Here is a 24,123-nt window from a genome sequence, read left to right as displayed (position 1 = left end):
TCCTTTAAATATCCATCTTAAAAACTGGAGCTTTAACATCTGCATTAGATAGATAGATAGATAGATAGATAGATAGATAGATAGATAGATAGATAGATAGATAGATAGATAGATAGATAGATAGATAGATAGATACTCTATCAAGCTTAAAGTATAAAGCTTATGTTAAATCCTGTATTAGTTTGTCTATACATCAACACATTTTAGGACACAGATGTGTCTCTATATGAGCCTATGTGGACCTAATAAAGCAAGGTGTGGATGTGAATTAGGATTATTTTTTAAATATATATATTTTTAAATCTAATTTAATTTTGCACTCTATGATTTTTCTTGTGCTTTCACGCTTTGCTACTGTAACACTGTAAATGTCTCAGTTTGCGAGATGAATAAAAGATGATCTTATTTTATGTCGTTCATCTCCTCCCGGGTCAGGACGGGTTCACTGTTCCCCCCTCCTCGGTGTGTTTGTTCCTTTGGCTTCAACGTGCCGCTCCTTCCTGTGTGGGCGGAGTCTAAATGAGAAGAAGAAGAAGAGGTCTGTTGAACTGAGGCATAAAAAAAAGAGAGAGAGAGAGAGCCGCTGTTGTAACGTGTTCAGGTCAGACGGAGAGCAGGGACTCGTCGCCTTTTTACCGAGTTACACATTAAAGAATAAATGTCGGTTTTGAAAAGGTAACAGGAAACGTCTCGACGCAGTGAAAACGTGCCGTAGTCATCCAGAAAGTGAGCGCGTGAGACAAAGCGGAGCCTGGCGACAGTGTAGCAACCATTTCTTTTTACTCTCAAGAGGACAATGTTACTCTGAAACTACACTTAAACATCACATTAAGGTAAGTTTACATAATAAACAGTGTTTATCAATACTTACAAGTATGTCACGGTAAAAAAGAAAAAAAAAGGAAGAGGAAAAAGAAGGCAGTAGAAACTGTTCAAGACAAACAAAAAAAAGTGCAGGAGGGAGGAATGCTCGCCTCCGGGGCAAAACTTTGGGTGTGGATTAACGATAATCTAAGAGTCGATATACAGTTTATCACTCTAGTTTTTTTGTTGTTTTTTTATTCAAATCTGGTTCTGGCTCCTTAAAAAGCAATGTCGTGACATTTTGGAAAAGTTTAACCTGAAGTTTGTTAAAGAATCTTAAACTGGGCTTTCCATAGAAAGTAGGCCAGTGAGTCTCATTGTGTGGCCGAACTGGGATTTATGGAGGATTAAAGCGTGGGAACATAGTCGGATTTATTTCTGTCATGTATTATTTTTAAATAAACTTGAAGTGTGATCAATCACAGAGGCGTTGACTTGTACTTAAAATGAGAGAGGAGGAATAATTAAAGAGAGGAATACTTTAATTTCATTATTATTTGATCAATTAAAGTCGAAATGATCAGAATATTGTTGAAGAGTTAAATACAAAGTTTAAATATTGAGGAAAAAAGTCGAAATGAGAACAATATTTTTATACTAACATTTCAGTCAAATGTCGAAAAAAATAGTCCAAATGTGCGAACATAGTTGACAAGTTCAGAATAACTGGAAGTTTTGGGAATAGAATTGAAAGTAGGATATAAAGTGTGACGTTGAGAGAAAATCTAAATGAGAAAAGTTGAGCTACAATTTTGGAAAATAAAGTAAAAAAAAGTCAAGTAAAAAGTTTGACAACAAGTTTTGATTTGATTATAATAATCTTCCTCCTATTATTTTTTTACATTTATAATGTCTGTTTTATACCATACACACGTATAACATGGAAACAGTCACTAAGGGGACATGTACACTGTTTATAAACCTAATGTGGCTAATGTGTTATTTGTTGATATACTGCTGCTGTTGAGCTTTAAATCGGGCTTTGTATGATTTAAGAAACACATGTGACGTCATCTTTTCTCTGGAATGATGACTAACGCCGTCACAATCATTAATCAGAACTTTGTTCTGTTTCCTGTTAAGTCGAGATTGTATTTTAAAACCATCTGGTCTTCTGCAGGAACGCTGTGTAAATCACTCGGGTCCATTTGTCCAACCAGACGTTTCTCAGTTTGTCAGGAGCTTTCTTTAACCTCTTGTTCATGTGGGGAGACATGTTTGATTTCACTCAAGTTCCTTTCTTGGGTTGTTGAACCCTTGAACAACACTTTCAAGTCTTTTGGAAGAGCACGTTGGCTCGAAACATCACTGGATGTTTTTTGTTGCTTTAAACCCTGAAACAAAAACAAACATATAGAAGAAATCCAAACAACATCTGTCGGTGAGCCAAACATGTCAACATTTGTGTGAAGTTTGACTTGTGAGGTGTGGTCAAACTTTACTGAGGACTGTGTAAACTGTGGTTGAGGATACAGTAAGACCAAGACATGTTAAAGGCAGCCATGTTGGTTAACCAGAATCTCTTGTCAAACCTGGCCCCCGGCTCTGAATCACGACTGTTGACTGATATGCGGTGTGTAAGCTTGATAAGATCTGTCCCGTCTGCCTCAGTCTCTTCCTGAGAAGGAATCATAGCCTGAGGGAAGTTTTTTTTTTTTTTTTTCTACTGTGATGAGCCTGAGTTTTCTGCAAGGCCTACTTTGGGCTTGATGGGAATCAAAGTCCCCGGGTGGATCACTAGCCTGTCTTGTCTTACGGTTAGCATCATAATGACATAGTAACAGCATGTGTGTGCGTGGTGCGAAAACACACAGCTTTGATCTGGTACAGTTTGTACAGACCTCATGGATGCACATAATATACACCAGGCCGGGTAATTGTAGGCATGAGGAGAGACGTGTCTGCAGACTGTCGGCGACTCCCTGGAGCTCACTGAGTCACTTCCCTTAGTTACATTGTTGTGATGTTTGGACACAGTGAGCCAGTTTGAAGGGTCATCCTGCATTACTCAACACAAGGCCTTCACCTCCACTTGTCAGATATGAATCATGGATGAGGGGCCTTCCGATGATGGCTGAATAAAGCATGTAGGAAGGGGATGTTTGAGGATGTACGATCATTCAAACACGATCCCTTTGGTGCTTACGTCTCGTGCATCGAGTCCTGAATCTGTGCGGAAAAAGAAGATCCACCAGATTGAAGTACAAATGCCCGAATATTACACCACCTAAATCAATCTGTTTATTTGTTGTACTTCATGTGAACCTGCAGGATATTTAAGTATTGCAGCAGAAAGGCCCTGACCTTTTTTAAATCTTAATTTGCATCTTTAAATCAACCATGTTTGTTTGGTCAAGACCCCAAAAAGGTCACATAGTGAGGATGGGTTAATGATATGACCTTTCTTTCCAACGTGAAGGATAATAGCTGTTGAAATCATTTGAAAATGACCTTCATTAAATTGGATTTCCATAATGTGCAGCTCTTGAACCATTAATAAAAAGGAGACTCCAATACCGTATGTTTTAAAGAATCAGAGTCACATTCAAGTGTTGGCATCATTAATGGTGATAAATAAGTCGATTAAGGAATTAATTAAAAACATGTACATTAGTATCTTTTTTTGGCTCTCCTTGGGGCTTTAAGTAGTTCATCATAACAAACTGTCCATTGAAGTGAGTGGTGATAATTGTTTCAGCTGTTCAAGTAAAGGGAAACTATTACTAACTCGACATATTGGGATGTTTTAAATCAAATCTTCACTGATTAAAGCCATCAAGTCAAAATATTTTCCAAACAACTTAATTTCCAAGCTGTTGCAAAAGAGATCCAGACTTATTCAGTCAGAAATGGCCATGCTGTACGAGAACAAGTTTCCTGGCTGTAAAAGAATAGATTGAGGGGGGGGGAGGGGGAGTCGAGTCTGAGAGCTGGACTCAAGGGGGTTTCAACAAGTTCTGAGATCCAAAATAGTCTCATTCTCGCTCTACGTCAAACTGGATGAGGTGGGAAATCACCATGCTTTTTTTCAATGACACAGTATGGAGCGAGTTAAGAAGGAATGCGTTATCTCATCTCTCCTGGGAGCGTTGGGAGATCGGGATCGCCTCCATGTGACGGGGGGGGGGGGGAGAAAGAAAAACTGGGACCCCCAATGACCCAAATCAAGAGGAAAAAAAGAGAAGTGGCCGACAAAGATCAAAACCAATTTGACTAGTTTTTGTAAAAGCGAGCAGCCTCTCGCTGTTACTCTTGTCAGTATGTCAAACATGTTGACACATGTCAGATTCATCGTCCACTTCCACCCTCCGAAGAAAAGGGGGAAAAAAAAGACCTGTGAAATCCTCTCAGCTGAACTTTCAGTGGGCAGAATACAGATGTACATGCTGATGAATCACCTTTAAACTAGTTTTGTTAAGGTTATGTTTTGCACCATAATGTAAAAAAAAAGTATTCAAACTATTCCTCTACATCAAGTTAATAAAAGTAATCAGTGACTTTTTAACTTTACATCTGCAGGCTCTTATTGAACCCAACCAGCCAAACACATGGATCAGTGCAGGAAAAGGTCAATAACCAGCCCTCCACCATTTTTACAGGCAGCTGCTTAAAAAGTCAACTTCAGCTTGCTCACATTCCTCACCTGTTGGTACTCATCCAGTCTGAGAGCCCTTTAAAGTTCTGTATCTATCTCCAGGACTGGTGATAAAGGAGCGTAGATTTGGCCTCCTTCAAACACGCTGTTACTGAACTGAAAAGCTAGGAGCTCTTCCTGATCCTTAAACGGCCTGTTAGGGGGGGAAAAGTTGTGCCTGGGTGTGGTTTCATTAAGGAAATGGAAGCAGAGTCCTGCTGAGTTGTTTGGGGACCCTAATGGACTGAAAGTGGACTGTGACTTTCAGCGGCAGGTGGGGCCAGTCTGGCTGACCGGGTGGCAAACAGAGCTGGAGGGGGGGGATGGGCACCGAGCTCATTTAGTGGGCTACCAGATGACCCACCCAGTGTGAACAATGCTGACTTGTTCAATGCCACCGTGTTTTTCCAAGGAGATTTTTTTTTTACTTCAATGGGATGCATTATGCTTTGGATGCTGAACATAACGCATGAATTCAGGTTAATTAAATACAGAAATAGAATTAGTGAAGAAATGCACGCCACTTCATTACATTATGACGTCCCAGCAACTGTAAACTTTAGATTTTGTCCATGTGAGAGATCAACACCATCTGGGATCATTCATTAATAATGCACTTACATACTTTGCTCACTCGGGCTGGGAATCTTTGGGTGTCTCACGATTCAATTCAGAATCCATTTTTGATTCCAAAGGATTCTGGATTCAAAGTCTATGTTTTAATTAGTTCAGGACATACTCCAGTCCTCTGTGAGACTGACCCCCCCCCCCCCCCATAATAATAATAACAAAATAAGAGTTGATGTTTACATGAATCTATTTTCTTACCACCTCTATTACATACAGAATATCAAGTAAGAGAGGGTTAGGGTCAGTAGTGGAACAAACTTGCCCCGGGTGTTGATGAACTGTGTGGTTGAGTTCAGGGCGCTTTGTGTTTTGCACCACACAGTGCAGGTTTAGCAGTACACCGTGTGGTTAACCTCTGATCGCATGAAGCGAGGAACCACTGAGAGAAAGAGCTCGAGTTGTGGTGACTTCTGCACATAGAGTGCACAAAGAGGAACTGCTAGCAGCACATGCTGAATATCATTTAGCTGCAGCTAATGCATGAGCAACATTTTGTGTCAGCAGGGAACATGTATTTATGTGTGTGTGTGTGTGTATATATATTATATATATTTAGGTCGATGCATGAGTGTAGTACTTAGAACAGTGGTGACAATAATACATAAAAACCATATAGAGGAATATAACCAGGCCTGCTTGTACTGTGGTCAGCCACAGTCTAAACATGGACTTTGGATATTACTAAATACTCCGTGTCTTGCTCCACCTTTAGACAACACCAAGCTTTTCTATTTTAAAATCCATATGAGCTCATTCAACAGAAAGCAGCAGGGGGGGGGGGGGGGTCTGGCAGGTATATTGACCCACAAAGCAGCAGCTGTACATTGTGTTTGTTAGGTAGTGTCCTGCTCCAGACTTTGCATATTGAGTTTCTCTGCTTGATATCGTCAATGAGTCACTGGACCTCCACCGCCCTCATCAATAACACGCCGTTTACACATCAGCACTCCAGATAATATCTTGATAATTACAAGAGGATCACTCCAGAGATTCTCCCCAACTCAGTGTTCACATGTGCATCTCTCAGCCGGCGTTTTAATAACACTTGTGATTTGGTTTTATGAAGCCAAGTGCACAGCCGACATTATTGAGAGGCGGGCGCGATGAGGCTCAAACCCCGCCTCGGCTCCAGCTCTCCGACTGTCGTCAGGCGTTTGGCTGAGACTTTCAAACATGGCGGCTGTCGATGATCATCCAATGTGTGAGCATGATCACATTTCTTTAAGTCTGGCTGTGCATGCTTTGTGTCACAAAAGGTGACTTAACAACAAACGACTGCTTCATTTAAGCAAACTCTTAGTGACGCCACTTTACTGAGATTTTAACCAGGAAATTGATCTATGACGAGGGCTCAAGTGTATGAAGTGAGTTAACTGTCTTCACTGGAGACGAACAGTCTTGAGTTGAGACAATAAGAGAGACTCTGTCGTCCTTTCAGCTCAGTCCTCACTGCAGAAACGCGGTCCAATTAATGCCATCGTAAACCCAGCGAGAAGTCGCACAGGGAGTCGATTATTTGTGACACGACGACGTGTGTTAGCGGAGGAATGCTTTGTTTGAATGTACATGAGAGACAGTGAGGCATGCTCTCACCCTGCAGAGCGAACCGAAAGGCCTCCGACCCGTCTGACGGCAGCGAGCGGACCGTAACGAGGACATCCGTGAAGAATTGAGTTTCTGTCATCTCTCTCCGGCAGCTGTTGGAGAAGAAATTCTTCATAAAGCGTTTGTCTGGGTCTGTGAATGACCCCCCCCCCCCCCCCTCTGAGGAGACTCTGTAGAAGTGACTAAATAAAGGTCTCTTTCTGCTGCTTTTTGGTTCCCTCTCGTTCATGACCAAAAAGTCCGATGTCCGTCCATATCACCCAAAGTCTTTGGAAAATAAATCAAGTACAGTGCAAGTTTATTTACACCGCACATTTCAGACACCAGGCAATTCAAGGAGCATCAAATAATAAGCGTGTGCACCGCAATTTAAGAATCACACAAATTATACACAATGCAAACATGTATAGACATGTACCCAAGAAAATGTGCACACACACACACAGTTTGTATATGCAGTCTTAGAAGTGCATACAAAGAAACACCTTGTAAGACAACGATTAAGAAGGTGAGCTAAAGGTTTATTATTCAGGGTGCACGAATGAGATATGTAGTCATTAATTGAAACGGTTGTTGATTATAAGTTTATAGTCGTCTGTGTTTCTTTATAAAAACATCAGCATAAGTAAAGTGAAGTGAAGCAGCCAGATTTATATTGAATGAGCCGCCTGTTTCAGCACACCTCAGATGCTCGGTCAGTTTGTTTAAGGTGTGTGTGTGTGTGTGGGGGGGGGGGGGGGGGGGGGGGTCTTATTCTGGGCACAGCGAGGAGGCCTGGCCTGGACCTACTGAGGGGTCTGGGTGCCTGGTACAGTGTGAGGAGGTCTGAAAGGTATTACAGCCTGTTAACATTTTCAAATCTGTCCTTTGGGGACCCAGAAAGTCGGTGCAATGGTCTAAGAATGGTACGTTACTTTTCCCTTCATCCCCCTGGAGTGAGTCGTTTTTAGTCAACAACTTTAAATAACTTGTTTAATCTGTCGATCTGTGCTTGTTTTTTTGTTTTTTTTCCTTTGGGGATTTTTTTCTCTTCGTGAAGCAGAATGATTCTGTTACCCTGCTCGAAAACAGGAAGTCAGAGTGACTCTTACCCAGACGGATCCGACTGTTCTACACGTTCATATTTACAAAAAGTAATGTCAGGCGGCCTGTTCTTGTACTGGAAAGAAGCTTCACATTCAGCACCGTCACAAACACAAAGCATGTGCCTTCTCTACGTTCACCCGCCTGACCATACAAAGTCATGATTAGACTCAGTCTGCTCCTGGTGCTCTAAATATTAGGCTCGCAGATCTGTCATCAACACTCCCTCAGAGAGTAGAGCTTCTGCATGAGAGAAGGGGGGGTGGAGGAGAAGTGGAGACGAGACAGAAGAAGTTATCCTCAGTGTGTGATTAACTACACTTCATATCAGCTGAGATCTTTTATTTATTTCTGGTCTGCCCCTGTATCACTCTGACTCAGGCCTTGTCCACTCATAGCCGGGTTTTTGTAAAAACAAATATCCTGCCCCCTCCGTCTAGAAAAAATACTTACGTCCATACGACCTCATTTAAAAAAAAAAAAAAAAAAAAACTTCATCCACATGTAGAAGTGCGTTTTTAATCATCTATAACATTTAAAAATGACTATCTGTAATTATTTTGAAAGTTGAACTTATCCTGAAAAAAGGTGCAAAATATTTCACATGCAAAACATTTTTTGAAAGATTTATTGATGTATAAAGAAAATAGACCAGGCAGACTGTATGAATGTGCTTAACCCTTTGAAGGCTCTATTAATCACAGTTTAACACATACCGTTTTACTATAAATAAAGGTCGTGTATGTGATGTAAGAATTTTTTTAGGTTTTTGAAAGCTTCGTTTTTGATGCCGTAAATCTTGGTTTTCGTGTGGATGAGAGGCCGAAACGTAGACAAACATCTTTGTTTTGTGAGACACCCAGCTACATGTGGACGGGCCCTCAGATGGGAAGTCTGATTTCTCTCTCTCCGGTATGATCGAGTAAATAAGAGCAGCTTTGTTTAGAAGGTGTTGTTGTTGTGTTTACTGTTGAAGAATTCCTATTATCAGGGTTGTTTTCAGCGCCTTGCAGAATATACCGTTTGGCCTTGATTGTCTTGAACTGAATAAATGTGGACAGAAGACTTCCTTCAGGAGTTATGTTTCCAAGACGTGACGAGACTATTGATTTAGAGGTGCAATAATCATAACACAAGTATGTATGTGTTCAGACAGGGACACAATCTGACTCTGTTCTCGTCTCTTAATTCACAATAAAAGAAGGCGGCACATCTTTCATCATGTTTCACAATCATCATAAAGCAGCAGTTTTACAGTTGTGTCTGTTATGATTCAACCTCAACAGTCTGTCAGCTCAAAGCTGCCATCAGCTCTTATCAGCTGTCACATCCGCTGGGCGGGGGCGGCCTCGGACTTTAATGTCCTGCCGTTACGATTGAGCAAGTGATGTCTCCTCCTCCAACAGCCAGAGTGAACGTCTCAGCCATTACAGTTGTCCGAAACGAGAACAAAAACCACTGTGAGACGAGATAAACATCACATGAGCAAACAGTAAAGGGACAAAGTCATTTGGAAATGTATATTATCTGTTGTGTCAGAGACCCCACAGGTGGCCCCCAGACCCAAAGAGCAACAAGCTCTCAGTGGTCTGAAGGGTGGAAAGGATGCAGCAGAGCAGTGGGAGTAAATGTAAAGTCCCACACAGAGAGGTTAAAGTCAGGCCTGTGTGCAGTTCAGATACCTATAAGCAAACACACACACATGATCTGCATCGTAACTCCAGCTTCGTTAGCTGCTAAACCATAATAAAAAAGGTTGAAGATACACAGGGGGAAGACAGATTAAGACAGGCATGCTTGCCGTTGCCATGGAGATTTTGTAAGGCGTCCAACACTTTGTACATGTGCAATGAGGGGGAAAAAGTCCAAAGGTCGGGGATCCGCCAGAAGCTTCGCTCACTTTGTGCGACCAAAATCTCAAACATGCTCAGTGAACACTTGTAGATCACCAGCCGCACGGGGAGTTGTTCTCAGAAGAGGTCGTGGTAAGCGTGTTGCTTTGTTATCGTGCACCAAGATCGTGAATAGAGAAGGCAGTGCCTTTTTCTATCTAGTTCCATTACGAGCCACTGGGCGAGCCTCTCTGCCTCCCAGTCTGTCAGCTCTCTGCAATTTGCAGCTCTGAGCAGGATGAGCTGTAAACAAAGCTGCTCTTCAGGAATGCAGGGGAGGAGCCGTCACAGTGAGGAAAAGTCTGTACAGTCGGTGTCGACTTGAACTTTGTGAAGCATCTCGCTTGGGGGGATGTGGACGGCTTCCTGAGGTTCATGTTTGTGTTATAGTTTGTAGATCACTAAAAGGAGCGCCCTTTGTTCAACACAGAGAGATTCTCTTAAAGCAGTGTGATGCCTATCACAACAGCTCTTATGGGAAACTCACATTTCAGTGGGTCATTAGGCCTCATTTAACAGGATGTGGTTGTTTTTGCTGGTGGCTGTACCTCTCTGAACCACAGCGCTGCAGCAACACTACTCCACTTTCTCACAGATAAGTGCTGCAGGATGAACTTAACCACACATATCTGTGTCATAGCTCAAATTAAATACCATCGTCTTGGTGGTGTAAATGTGAATCATATTTGCACCAGCATGAATTAGCCTAATGGTATTCAGCAGTTCAGGACTATTTCAGGACTCAGCTGTTGATTTAGCTCCGGTCAACACTGACTGGGGTCAAATCCAGAGTTTCTTATTTCGAGGGTTGGGCAGACGGTCACAGAAGTGTGTCAGCGGAGTTGTGGGAACGGCAGAGATTCAGGCGAAGGCAGGAAATCGCCTGACCTAACAAGGGAGTGTGTGCACACGCATGTCAGTGAACACACTGAACCGTCTTCTCTTTGGTCTCCACTATCAATTTCTAGCCTTGAATTTTTTTTTTTTTTTTGCCCTGCACAAAATGTTGACACACCACCCAAGCTATTTACCGCACAGAGTCACTTTGGAGACTTCAGTCTTTGTTTGGTTGTGTTTTTGGCGTTGCGGCTTTGCTAGTTAATGCCTAGCAGCTCAGCTCATTGTGGTCGCTAAAGCAGTCCTATGATGCCTCTCTACCACAGTTATTCTTCTCCAGCCTGAATTCTGTAGCAGCCTGAACTGTCCGTCATCTTAAAGCTGCCGCTCTGTTGAAGTCATTACAGATCGGCTGTCAGAGTCATTATGAGTCACTTTGAATCAAAGTAAACACATCGAGTGTAAATGCGACTTCTTCCTCCTGAACTCAACATTTATGTCCTCATAGTCTCTCTCGCTGACTCTTATCTTGGATGCCTCGCCCAGATAACAAACTGTCTTGCACAGGCCTGTAACAGCATGAACTTTTTCAAACCACAGTCTGAAACGAGTCTGTCGGTCTGAAAAGTGCTGATCAGCTGACACCACCTGGGTGAGGGGGAATCATTGCTCCATGTTTGAGAAATGCTAAAAGTAACATTAGGATGGAAAGAAACCCCCAGCAAGCACTTTATTTTTATTCTATCGTCCAATCAGTGTTTAAAGAGGGACAAGGGTTTGTCTCTGTGAAAAAATAACTTTTGATGAACTTTGACATAAAAGAAAAAGATTGACATTTGATGCTTGATGTAGTTTTTTAAAGTTCCCTCTGGTTTCTACCTCCATCACTCACTTTTCTTTCTTGTTTTCTCTTACAGATGGATTTTCGGTTACTTTTGATAGCGACCTTGTCAGCGGTCCTCGGCAGCAGCTCGGCTCAGCAAGGTAAGAGCAAGGACGTGTCCTCGGATTTAAAGTTTTCACAGCTTTTCTTATCTTGACTGTTAAATATTAGCTGAGCGAGAGTGTGATGTATCTTCAGCTCTGTTAACAGACTGTCCAGTGCAGTACAGACTTTTTATTTGTGATTCTCCCTTTTTCGATTTTAGTTCTTTTTTTAGTCCCAATGAAACACAACTTGGGGGGTATCTGACTGTGTCAATGTTGTGCCTTCATGAGCGGGCCTTTACAAATACTCTGCAAGTCTGTTTGAAACAGAGCGCAGGTCGAGCTGGACAGAAAAAAATGAGCTGGACAGGAAGTCAGACAACGAAACCCAGAGTGTCCAGTCAATTTCAAAATAAGACTGAATATACAGACTCCCTTTTTCCTTCACTTTATCAACAAACTCACAAAGTATCCTCAGAAACACAAAGCAACATGTTGTGAGAACCTTTTTCTCCTTATTCCCACGTGGTCTTACAAGTTCTTAGAAAGCACCGTTGGGCTTAGAGAAGCCTTGGTACTGACTGATCGCCCATGGACGATGTTGGCGACAAAAAACAGATTGCATGAATGAATTGTGACATGGCGGGGTGAATTTGATTGGATTGTTAGCTTCGACACTTTTAATTAGTTGAAAAATCAAAAAATGCCCCCGAGTGTCATTTACGACAAATGATGCTTTAGTGAAATGCTGTAGATTTTGCAGACAAATTAGGGATTGAACAGAAGAGCGCTGGATTAAACCAGGACAATGCATGGGGACGATAAGCACATTGGAGGAGAGCAGTGCTTTTCTCTTCAGTATTTCTTCATTCATGGTTTGAAGACTGTGCGGCTCCTCTTGACTAATGGTGGGAGGCTTCTTTTACAGGCTGAGGTCACCGCTTGGTGAGCTGCCTCGAGCTGTTCGCAGCATGACTCAGTTGTCTGAAATAGGAGGGGGGTTATATTTTCCAGCCAAAACCCAAAGCTGCTTTGAGTTAGTGAACTAATGGAAACTTGTTTGTATCATGTCGGCTGAGAGGAACTTTGTTTTGTCTCTTTCAGAGGGGAGCATATGCATCAAGGCCAACGCACAGTCATGTGGGGAATGCATCCAGGTCTCCGAGACGTGTGGATGGTGCACGGACGAAGTGAGTTGAATGGATGAAGCTTTTACTGAACTGTTTAATCAGATGATGAAAATGAAGACACTGTGGGAGTGACACGCTCTCGCTGTCCTCTGTGGTCTGTGTGACGAATTTGCTCAATTCTTGAATTGCACAAACACAGCTGGTAATCATCATCTTGTGTGTTACATAACGCAGAGAAAGGCTTCTTACCAATTTAATGAAACAGGCTTCATAGTTAGATGGTTAGATAGTCAGAATGATGATGCTTGTTGTAATCCATATAGCACACTCTGCTGGTGAGAGCCAGAACACAATAGTATTTTTGCAGATAGCAATGACCTTTTCAGCCTATACCTGACTACCTCATCACTACGAGTGGAATTAAACTGGAAATAGATGAATGAGTCGGAGCATATCTGCATTAAAATTAACCGATTCCGATTGTCACTTGATGTTCTAAAATCAGCTAAAATTATTGGCCAGCTGATTACGAGGGTCTAATGGTTGGGTTCTTCTGCAAATAGAATAAAATTTACGAAATGAACCTCTTAATGCAGACACATAAATTAAATGACATGCACAGCGTCTGTTTTCTTCCTGTATGTGCATCAGAAATATGGAGAGTTAGGAGAAAAGGAGGAAGTGTCTTGACTGTCTGTTGGACTGCTAAATAAATCACAGTGCCTCGTAAACATCTGCGCGCCTGCTTTTTGCCTGGCAGTGGAAACTTTGGCTGAAAACAACTTTTTTTTTTTAATTGGATGTTTTCTGTTCCCACGGCAACTCTTTTCGCTGAGGCAGCCATATACCACTGAGCGAACACACCACAGTTCAGAAATAACATGAGCTACAGCAAGAGAGAGAGAGAGAGAGAGAAGAGCTAATTAACTGAAATGTTGTGAACGTTTTGGTCATTCAGTGAACAAAACGATTAACACGCCGCGATGAAGGAAAGCGAGGCTTCTGAGAATCATGTGGTTTTAAATCGAAGCACTATGTGTGACTAAGCTCATTGTCTCAAGTTCTCCTCAGCTATGCCTGCTGGGATATCATGTGCATCCAATCTGCATCCTTGTCCAGTCCTCCCACTCATCGTTTTCTTTTCTTCTATTGAAGCCAGAAAAGAATGGCCTTGAATAAAAAAACAGACAATAAAGTACAATGAATTGATCCCAGATTCTAATTGGTCTAACGTGCTCTTTTAAATCTTTGATAATTATATCCATGGCAGTAAAGCCACAGATATTCTTCTGCACATACTGCCTATCTCCATCAAAGACGATCATGTTTGTCAGCCTTTCAACCAAAAGGGGGGAAACACTGAGTCAAGTCAAGTCTTACTTATATAGCATATTTACAAGAGCTTCAGCTGACCAAAGTGCTTTACAGGCACACAAACAGATACTTACGAAAAATAATTGGGGACTTAAATAATCAAAAGGGTAAGAAACAACCATTCTTATAGATAAACTAGGCCATGGACTTGGATCTGTAGGAAAAGGGACTCTGGGACCCATAAGACAGAGTCAGGGACTCCTAAGAATCATGCAACATGGGACACATCATCAATAGTATGAAGCAATGTTTAGAAAGTACATGGGTTTGCATTCCTCTAAAATCGTTCTCCTTGTCTGTGCTCTTTTCTCAGAACTTCCTCACCACAGGTGAGTCCAAGTCAGCTCGCTGTGATGATCTGGCCTCCCTAAAGAAGAGAAAGTGCGCTGTGACCAAAATTGAGAACCCACGTGGAAGCATCAAGATCAACAAAAACAAACCTGTCACCAACCGCAACAAGGACGTGACAGAGAAACTGATGCCGGAGCAGATCACTCAGATCCAGCCCCAGAAACTCACCCTGACACTCAGATCAGGTAAATATGATGTCACCTTTATCAGTAAATGTCTCAGCTGATGTTCTATTCTCTGATATGACACTAAAGATCCTCATTTCATTTCCTCAAGGTGAGGCGCAGACTTTTGATCTAAAGTTCAAGCGAGCTGAGGATTACCCCATCGACCTGTACTACCTTATGGACCTCTCCTTCTCCATGAAAGATGATTTGGAAAACGTGAAGAACCTCGGCACTGACCTCATGAGGGAAATGCAGGAGATCACCTCGGATTTCAGGATTGGTGAGAAAACTTAACCACAGAAAAAAGGAACATATGTGATACTCCTCACAAGTTTACAACCAAAAGTAAGACGAATGCTGCTTTTAGGTTTCGGCTCATTCGTGGAAAAGACCGTCATGCCATACATCAGCACCACGCCTGCCAGGCTCATCAACCCCTGCACAGGGAACCAGAACTGCACCAGCCCCTTCAGCTACAAGAACGTCCTGAAGCTGACCGACAAAGGAGATGAGTTTAACCTTTTGGTCAGTCAGCAGCAGATCTCAGGAAACCTGGACTCTCCAGAGGGGGGCTTTGACGCCCTCATGCAGGTGGCGGTCTGTGAGGTAAGACCTGTCGTCTGTTTTGCTTTTTCTGCCGGTATGTCACTGGATAAGTCTCTTCAACGCAAGCTCTCCTTCTTCTGTCTTCCAGGAACAAATCGGCTGGAGGAATGTCACTCGCCTGCTGGTGTTTTCCACCGACGCTGGTTTCCACTTCGCTGGTGACGGCAAACTGGGCGGCATCGTCTTGCCTAACGATGGGAGGTGCCACCTGGAGAACAACATGTACACCATGAGCCACTACTATGTATGCATCTTTGCCCAGATAAGACCAAACTATCTTTCATTTGTATTGGAAGCTGAGACCTTCATTAACTCTTTAATCTTGTTTCTACCCGTTTGTCATAGGACTACCCCTCCATCGCCCATCTGGTTCAGAAGCTAAGTGATCACAACATCCAGACCATCTTTGCTGTCACGGAGGAATTCCAGCCTGTTTACAAGGTATACTTTGTGTCTTATTTACATGATGTGGGTGTTAACTTATATCGGCCTATTTCATGAAAATGTTTTCATGAGAAGTTGAAAAGGAAGATGCACAGTTATCTGTTCTTACCTTTCACTCTTTTCTCTTTCAGGAGTTGAAAAATCTCATTCCCAAATCAGCTGTGGGAACGCTGTCGTCCAACTCCAGCAACGTCATCAAACTCATTATTGATGCTTACAATGTGAGTCAAGAGGAAACTTGATATTATTTAATAAGCTTCAAAGGAACGTTAAAAGATGCGTCGTTCAGTAACTGCAAAAACTCGTGCCTCTACTGAATGTCTGATCTCTCTTGTTTTTGTCCAGTCTTTGTCATCAGAGGTCATTCTGGAAAATGGCCGTCTACCTGAGGGAGTTTCCATCACCTACAAGTCAATCTGCAAGAACGGTGTGGAGGGAACAGGCGAGAAAGGCAGACAGTGCCAGAATATCTCCATCGGAGACGAGGTGGGTCGCAATCCTTTCTGAGTTGAACCACAGAAAGTTGACTCTTGTTGAGTGCGTTCTTAAAGATGGAACAAGAATGATTAAGGCTTCCTCCTTACAGATGCATTAACCCTGTAAATTCACCTTTGGTTTTTAGGTGACTTTCAAGATTTCCATCGAAACCCAGAAGTGTCCAGCACTTGGAAAGAGTGAGACCATAAAAATTAAACCTCTGGGATTCACAGAGGAGGTGGAGGTCGTTCTGAACTTCATCTGTGACTGTGACTGCGCTACAGAAGGAGAGCCCCAAAGTGAGAAGTGCCACGAGGGCAACGGGACCTTCGAGTGCGGAGCCTGCAAGTGAGTGGGAAGCAAAAAAAAAAAGTGACCTGATTAGTGACTTCGGCCCCGTTTCCACTGAGCGGTCCAGCTCGGTTCGTCTCAGTACGGCGCGCATTTTGCGGCATTTCCATTGACTAATCTCGGGGAAGATTCCCAAATAACCAATCCGTACCATCCCACATTTTGGGACTCTTCTGTTGGGGTGGCAAGAATATCGAGCCAACGTATATTTGTGTCACGTTTTTCTCCTTTGTTGAATTCATTAGTTAGCGGTTAGCTGCTATCATGTGACGCTATTTACAAAGCGGCTATCGTCATCCGGCTTACACGCCACCTACCAAATAGGGCACAGGTGGCTGTAGACTGCTGTGTGGAAACGGGGCTTTAAAGGATGTGTTGGTTTTGAGCCTGTGTACACAACTTTACCTTTTTAGCTGAAAGATAGAGTTACTCATTAGAAATGTAAGGTGTCTGATTTTGGGCAGACGAAGAAACATCAACAAACAGCAGAGGAGAAAACGTTTGTTTTACTCTTCCCCACACAGACAATAACACCGGATCATAACGTTTGACTCTGTAGTGACCTGATCAGTGACTTAAAGAATGTGTTGTTTGTTTGAGTGGTTTAACACAACTTTTCCTCTTTAGCTGAAAGATGGAGTTACTCAATAATACAATAACACCGGATCATAATGTTTGACTCTAATGGTGCACATTTCTGTATTTAGGTGCAACGAGGGACGTATTGGCCGTCTCTGCGAGTGCAGCAAAGACGAAGTGAGGACTGAGGACCTGGATGCCAACTGCAGAAAAGACAATGGTACAGATATCTGCAGCAACAACGGAGACTGTGTCTGCGGTACATGTGAATGCAAGAAGCGGGACAACCCAGCGGAGGCGTATAGCGGAAAATACTGTGAGTGTGACAACTTCAACTGTGACCGCTTCAACAACAAGCTGTGTGGAGGTGAGCATTAGGACACAAACATATTCAGAGGGTGTATGTGATTTATAAACATCAGCTGTGTTCTGAGCCATGCTATCACATGTACTTTACCAGGACACGGACGCTGTGAATGCAGGAAGTGCATCTGTGATGCCAACTACACAGGCAGTGCCTGCGACTGCTCCCTGGAGACGTCCACCTGCCTCGCCAAGAACGGACAGATCTGTAATGGCCGCGGTTCTTGTGAATGTGGAATGTGCAAATGCAGTGACCCCAAATTCCAGGGTCCAACCTGTGAGATCTGTCCCACCTGCCCCGGTGTATGCACAGAGCACAAGTGAGTGTGAAGCTGGACAATCTACAACCTTTTAAAGCTGGTGCAAGATTTCTGCCAGACTTAGACCCTATTTTGATTCATAAAACCAGATTGCACATCGTCAGTTGTGCACGTACACTACACTGAGGTCCAGTGTGAACTCCGTTTGTACAGTGTGAACACATAAATCGTAACAGTGTACGGGCTTTCCTGAACTCAGATATTTTATTTCAGTTTTTCAAGGAGGAATACGTTGAGCCTTCTTTCAGAACAGAGCCTCTTTGACATAGCTGTGTATGGTTTAGGGTTTGTATTCCTGTCTTATGACTCGCCCCATGACAGGTGAGATCAGCTCCAGCCCCCCACAACCCTGAACTGGAAAAGTGGTGTAGACAAGGAAGGGATAATACAACATATTCAGAAGAAGTTGTGGAGACTTTACTTTTCTTGTTATTAGGAGTACAGTCAGTACAGTAAATAACTCATTCTTTATTGTCGCAGAGATTGTGTGCAGTGCCGAGCATTTGTGGAAGGTGAGAAGAAGGAGACGTGTAAACGGGACTGCAGCTACTTCGACCTGATTAAGGTGAAGGATCGCGCCAGCCTCCCACAGCCCACAGACCAGAGCTTCCCACTGACTCACTGCAAGGAGCGAGACGCCAACGACTGCTGGTTCTACTACACCTACGCCATCAGGAACGACACCAAGGAGGTCTATGTGGTGGAAGAACTGGGTATGACTGGACATTCAGTTGGTTGATGAAGAAGTTCATTTACTCTGCCAGGGGCCTTTAGAAAAGTTTTTAACTTTGCACATACATAAAAACACAAGTAACACTGTTCCAGGACGAGTAAGAGTAAAGAGTACTGGAACTTTGCTTTGCTGATTTTGAGGAAGAAAATGCTTCACATGAAAGCATGTCAAGGCCATGGCTTTTGCTTCTATCGCTCAACAGAGCATGTTTTACAAAGTGGAGATAGCAGATTGTTGATAATATCTGTGCTGTTGGTAGACACTACTGTGTTACATGTTATGGCCAACTCTCATTCCAGAATCAAAGCTTTCCAAAATGAAAAAAAACAAAACAATTGCAACATCATTGCTGCAATCTTGGTGTTCATTAGCTCAGTTTAAAAAAACAGCCAAACTGATAAAATAAATTTCTTATAAAAACTGCTGCAGTGGATTTCAGTTTGGTCTTTGCGTGTGCATTTTCTCCGTTTCAGAGTGCCCAGCAGGACCTGACATCATCCCCATCGTGGCTGGTGTTGTTGCTGGCATCGTGCTGATCGGCCTGGCTCTGCTGCTCATCTGGAAGCTGCTCATGATCATCCATGACCGCCGAGAGTTTGCCAAGTTTGAGAAGGAGAAGATGAACGCCAAGTGGGACACGGTGAGTCAATCACAGCAAGAAGTCATGAGAACCTTCACCTTCTACTTACTTACTTACCTCCCAGCAAATTACATAATTGATACGGTACGAGTCAGTTTAAGTCCCACTTGTTAAGTAACTGGCAGAAAAGAGGAGAGTGACCCTTAAAATCCAACTCCCAAAGTGGCAGCTTTTTGTCCTTGATGAACCTCTGTTCAGGGTTGGGAGCAGCCTTCCCCTTGAGCTCCCTGTGCTGCCTCTCACTGTTCAAATGGAGTAACTGCAGGACCATAAAAGGCAATGAAGCAGAGACAGAGGAGGACTGCTGGGAAAAAAAACTCCTCTGCTGTTGCTTACTTTGGAAGTCACACCGGCAGAGTTTATGACCTGTTGACTACTACGACTGCAGCCAAAATGAGTATCTGTCAATGCCCCTTTTCTTTAAAGATACCACATTTTAAAACTATACAATCTCTGTAATCTAATGATCAATCGTAACGAAAAGTATCTAAACTTCAGGAATCGCTGATCTTCAGTCATATTTTAACCTAAAGTGAGAAGCCACAAAGCTTACATTTTAGTCTCTTGCAGACAGTAGAGAAGATCACACTCTAAATTGCACATGCATTTGTGCATTTTAGACATGCGACTTTGTATGCAATTCTGGTCAATAAAAACCAGCAAACATCTGATGGTGTCAAGAACTTCTCTTTTTGTTGCTGGGGTATCGGTACAGTCAGAATGTTTTCTTTTAGACTGCCCATCTTTGTAGATAAGCTACATCTCTGACCTTCAGTGCTGAACTTTTTCTTCCAGATTCTTCCAGTCTCTGTTCTTCACTTTTCCTGCTTGTCTTCACACTTGTCCATCTGTTTGTCTGTTAGCAAGGGAACCCCATTTACAAGAGCCCTATAAACCAGTTCCAGAATCCCAGCTATGGGGATAAGGACGCAGCTCTTTAGGTCAAAGTTTGTATCCCCTGTTGGCTGTGTGTACCTGCATGTGAGTCCTGTGCAGAGTGCCGTGTAACGACGTCCCTGACTTCATGCAGGGCTGCAGTGAAATGAGTGGTTTGATGACTGCATGTCGTGAAACAAGCATGTTTACGTTTTAGAAGTAGAAGAGTATTTGTAACTGTGTTAGAAAGGTTCAAACACTGGGCCTGGGTCATGTTACCACGTGATTATAGCATTGTTTCCACCAAGTGGTTCGGATCGGTACTGCGCGCATTATGCGGTGTTTCCATACACTAATCCCGGGAAAGATTCCCAAATAACTTATCCGTACTGTCCTACTTTTCGGGACCCTTCCATTAGGGTGCCAAGAATATCGAGCCGACCCGAAACGGTGGAGCTATACACTGCAGTCCTTTGATTGGTCGAAAGAATCGTCACTTCCCGTGTGGCAAACAAAACTCTGTTTAAAAGCCGTGTTTAAACCATTGACTGTAAACACAGGCTATTGTTTACATCTGTTTATTTCTGTTGGCTGTCACATGCCTTACTGAGAGTTGCCATTTGCACCTGGCGGTATGTTGGTACTGCAAACAACCTAGCCGACCACCTCACCCGTGGCAAGACTTTGAGCTGCCGACTTCGAGTAGATGGATTCAAGGACCGCCATTCCTGCATTCTCCCCCTGACAGCTGGCTGTAGCTTCCTTCCTCTACAGCACAGGTGTCATACTCCAGTCCTCGAGGGCCGGCTTCCTCAGACTTGTTTCCCTGCTCTAACACGCCTGCTTTAAACCAGTGTGTTGTCATCAAGCTGTGCAGAAGCCTGATAACGAGTCACTCATTGGATTCAGCTGCGTCCAAGCAGGGAGACATCTAACAGTCTGAGGAAGCCGGCCCTCCAGGACTGGAGTTTGACACCCCTGCTCTGCAGGATCAGAAGGCCCATAACATAAGACACCAGATGCCACAAAGTTTAGCAGTTGGACTGACATGGTTAAGGCCACTCAAGAGGCAGTCGTGTATTCCTCCACACATCAGCCTGGACCTTGTGATGCTGAAACCCTCCTGCTTTCCGGAGGAGATGGTGTTTTAGGGCAGGGAAACCAGTACCACCAAGCGGTAAGCTCAGTATGCTTTCGCCTGAGATTGATCTTACAATCGGCCTCATCTGCTTGGGTGGATGTTTCTGGCAACTTCCGACAACTGAGGAGTTATGTTCAAGTGCCTCACAGCATGGTGTGTTCATCTGGATCTATAGGCAAGCCTCAATACAGACTCCTTCCTCTTTGCCCATACAAGGTTAATCACTGGTTGAGGAACCCCTTCAGAGATTCTCTCTGAATTTTGCTGAGTGCAGAGAGGGAGCTGAATGAGGCCTTCAGGGCCATGGGGCAACAGCTTCAAGAAAGACAAAGCACCAGATCAAGTTCAAGGTAAAACCACCACCACTTCATATTGGTGGTACCTGGGAGCGGGAGAACCGGTCTGTCAAGCAAGTGCTACATGTGGTCGTTGGCACACAGCCCCTCCAGTAGGAGGTCTTGTTGATGCTTCTGATTTGAAATGGAAGGCATCCTCAACGTGAAACCATTAGCGACAGCAGTAACCTATGCTGCGGACAGATTCACAAGGTGGGGACGGCGCCACTGCCAGATTATGGTGGTTCACTTCTAGGTGAGGTTTCTCTGGACCTACCTGCCGACCCTTAAAGTACGCCAGAAATGGCGGCAACCTGCAGACAATATAGCCCAGGACACCGTGGTGATGGTGGTTGATGCTCAGCTTGATGCCGGTTTGGAGGGGGGTGAAGCTAAATGCAGGGATCGATGGATGCATCCATTTTGCTGAGGTCCAACTTGGGGGCAAGACTTTCCTGCGACCAGTGGCACGTCTGGTCCAGCTGCCGGCCATTCTTTTTATGTAATGTTTTATTGTCCTTTTAAACCCTGCATGTAAGGTGTCCTTGGGTTTTTTGAAAGGCGCCCTCAAATAAAATGTATTATTATTCTGGATGGCTGTACTGACCCCGGGACTTCTGCAGGCACCTGTATGGGCAGCTCAGCGGTCTTGATGTTTACGTTGTTTGTGTTCAGCCACTTCTGTGGGCAGCTTAGGGGTCGTGAATGTTGAATGTACGGGAGATCAGTAGCCTCCGCGAATGTTCATTGCGCCTATGCATCGTCGAGTTATATTGTCACACCACCACATCATTACATCACTTTATCATCTTTCACATCAATGGAGCTGGCAAATCCTTCGCCATTATTGTTATGCCATTGCATATAAAGACCTGGGAAGGACTTGGCTGTGTATCCTCATTTTCACTCTGACCGGAGCAGCTGTGTGGATGAAGTGTCTCAGCAATTACAGTACATTCTTTAATGCACGGGAGAAGCAATATTCTCCAATAGTTGTGCTACTGTGACATGAGTGCTGTGTTTGTCGTTTGACACTCCTGTGGTACTCACTCTCGCTCTCCTCTCTTTCTCAGGGGGAGAATCCGATCTACAAAAGTGCAGTGACCACCGTCGTCAACCCAAAGTATGAGGGCAAATGATGGAGCTCTGTCTTCTTTGTGACAACACTGTATGGAGAAAGAACAGCGATTGGGGGGGGGGGGACGGAGGGGGGGGGGGGGGGTTAATGCTCTCACTGTTTGTCTGTGTGTTGTTGTAGTCACCAAATGATAGCAAAGCATTTTGCCACTATTTCTGTTTTGTTTTTCTAATTACTTTTTATTTTCTATGCATCTTTTAAAACGTGTACAGTCTGTATAAATGTTGGGTTTTTATTTGATTGTCTTTCTTTTTTTTCTTTGTTGCCTCTGAGGAGCTCGAGAGAACGTGTTAAATTGATTTGTAGGTTTTTCTGTAACAGGACCAGCAAGGTCCTTTTTTTTAAAAACCATCAAGCCATCAGTGTTTTATTGAGGGATGAACCGGATGTTAATAATGGGCAACAAGCGAGAGTTCCTTTCCAAATAACCATGTATACAACGCTGAGTGTGTAGTGATCCATCATTCAAAAACACACACTCAGAGTCCTACGATCGCTTGCCACCTGAGCAAAGGTCTCATTGTGTCTCTAATCTTGTTTTCTGAGTAGTTGTCACTCCGTGTGAATGTTTCCTTGGATTGAAACTCTCCAAATGTAGCCCCAGTTGTGTGTTAGCAATGACATGTGTACAGTGTGTATTGGTTTCTGTGTTAAGCCATATTTGTATTCACAGAGCAGGATTTAAGGCGAATGTATGAATTGTTTTTTTTGTCGCCAGAGTGACTTCTAATCCACCTGAACAATCATGTATGATAAATCTTTTTGTCTGGAAAAGATCTTTTCTTGGGCTGCCTTTCTAAAGGACATCAGTAAGCGTTACTGTTTGGCTCCAGGGTTTACTCGCTTAATTTAAAGCCAACTCAGGTCCTTAATTCTTTACAGCGACGCCAAATACTCGCAAACCTGCCTTATTGCTGACTGAATGGGCTTTGATTGAAATGCCTTGTTTCTGATCTGGGGGAAAGGTCCGACTCTTTTTTTTTTTTTTTTTTTTACGTCAGTAACTCTACCCGACTCTTGTATGGTGCTTTCATCAAACCTTTTTTTTTAATGGAAGAAAAAAGAAGAAACAGGAATGGTCTAAATGCAATGTCCGTTTGAAGTATCAGTGATAACGGGTCAATGCCTACATCTGTTGAATTTTGAAGGGTTTTATAAAAAAAATGAAAATGTTTCACCTGTCATCATTGTTCTTAAGTGCCTTTTTTATGTCAACACATCCACATTTGCAATTTCTGTATTTCTGAAATTATTTATTGAATAAACCTTGAAAACAATTTACCCCAACACTGCTGGAAGCCTGTTGTGCAATAACTTTAAATTATTTTATTTCACGAGCTCGCGCTTTCGTGTCTTGAACAAATGAACAGTTTCCAGGAGGAAATGTGTATGGAGCTCGTTTGGCAAATTCTCAGTTTTAATGTGAACAGATTTACACCTCAGGACAAAAGTTCTCGTCTTCTCTCCTCCTGATGAATTAAGGTTAATGAAATAATGAGTGTCTCGATGTGCCAACCACTTTAAAGTGTTAAGACTTTGCCAGGCACGCCATCATTTGGTAATTACTTTGATTATTTTTCTTTTGCTTTACAACTAGTGACATGCTGAAATTAGATATAGTCCTTT

At 43.2% G+C, this 24,123-nt stretch overlaps 1 protein-coding gene across 1 annotated transcript; it reads left to right on the top strand.

Annotated features, from left to right (window-relative positions):
- The first annotated feature begins 503 nt into the window (after positions 1 to 503).
- LOC306826770 (integrin beta-1-like) lies at positions 504 to 23,784 on the top strand. The gene is made up of 16 exons (XM_079348288.1): positions 504 to 833; positions 11,463 to 11,529; positions 12,577 to 12,662; positions 14,290 to 14,512; positions 14,604 to 14,774; positions 14,862 to 15,100; positions 15,189 to 15,344; positions 15,446 to 15,541; positions 15,676 to 15,765; positions 15,890 to 16,030; positions 16,167 to 16,369; positions 17,080 to 17,318; positions 17,412 to 17,634; positions 18,115 to 18,347; positions 18,841 to 19,007; positions 22,433 to 23,784. The coding sequence occupies exons 2-16, from the start codon at positions 11,463 to 11,465 to the stop codon at positions 22,496 to 22,498; spliced, it is 2,400 nt and encodes a 799-aa protein (XP_079204414.1). The 5' UTR covers positions 504 to 833; the 3' UTR covers positions 22,499 to 23,784.
- The last annotated feature ends 339 nt before the right edge of the window (positions 23,785 to 24,123 follow it).

The sequence above is a fragment of the Symphodus melops genome, assembly GCF_947650265.1.
Source record: "Symphodus melops genome assembly, chromosome: 7".
In the NCBI taxonomy this organism is placed as follows: domain Eukaryota; kingdom Metazoa; phylum Chordata; class Actinopteri; order Labriformes; family Labridae; genus Symphodus; species Symphodus melops.
This window is presented reverse-complemented; position numbering and strand designations above follow the sequence as displayed.

Coding starts and splice junctions, on each gene's coding strand:
- LOC306826770 (XM_079348288.1), top strand. CDS start 11,463: ATGGATTTTCGGTTACTTTTGATAGCGACCTTGTCAGCGGTCCTCGGC. Junction 15,101..15,188: donor TGCAGGTGGCGGTCTGTGAG/GTAAGACCTGTC, acceptor TCTGTCTTCCAG/GAACAAATCGGCTGGAGGAA. Junction 17,635..18,114: donor GGTGTATGCACAGAGCACAA/GTGAGTGTGAAG, acceptor TTATTGTCGCAG/AGATTGTGTGCAGTGCCGAG.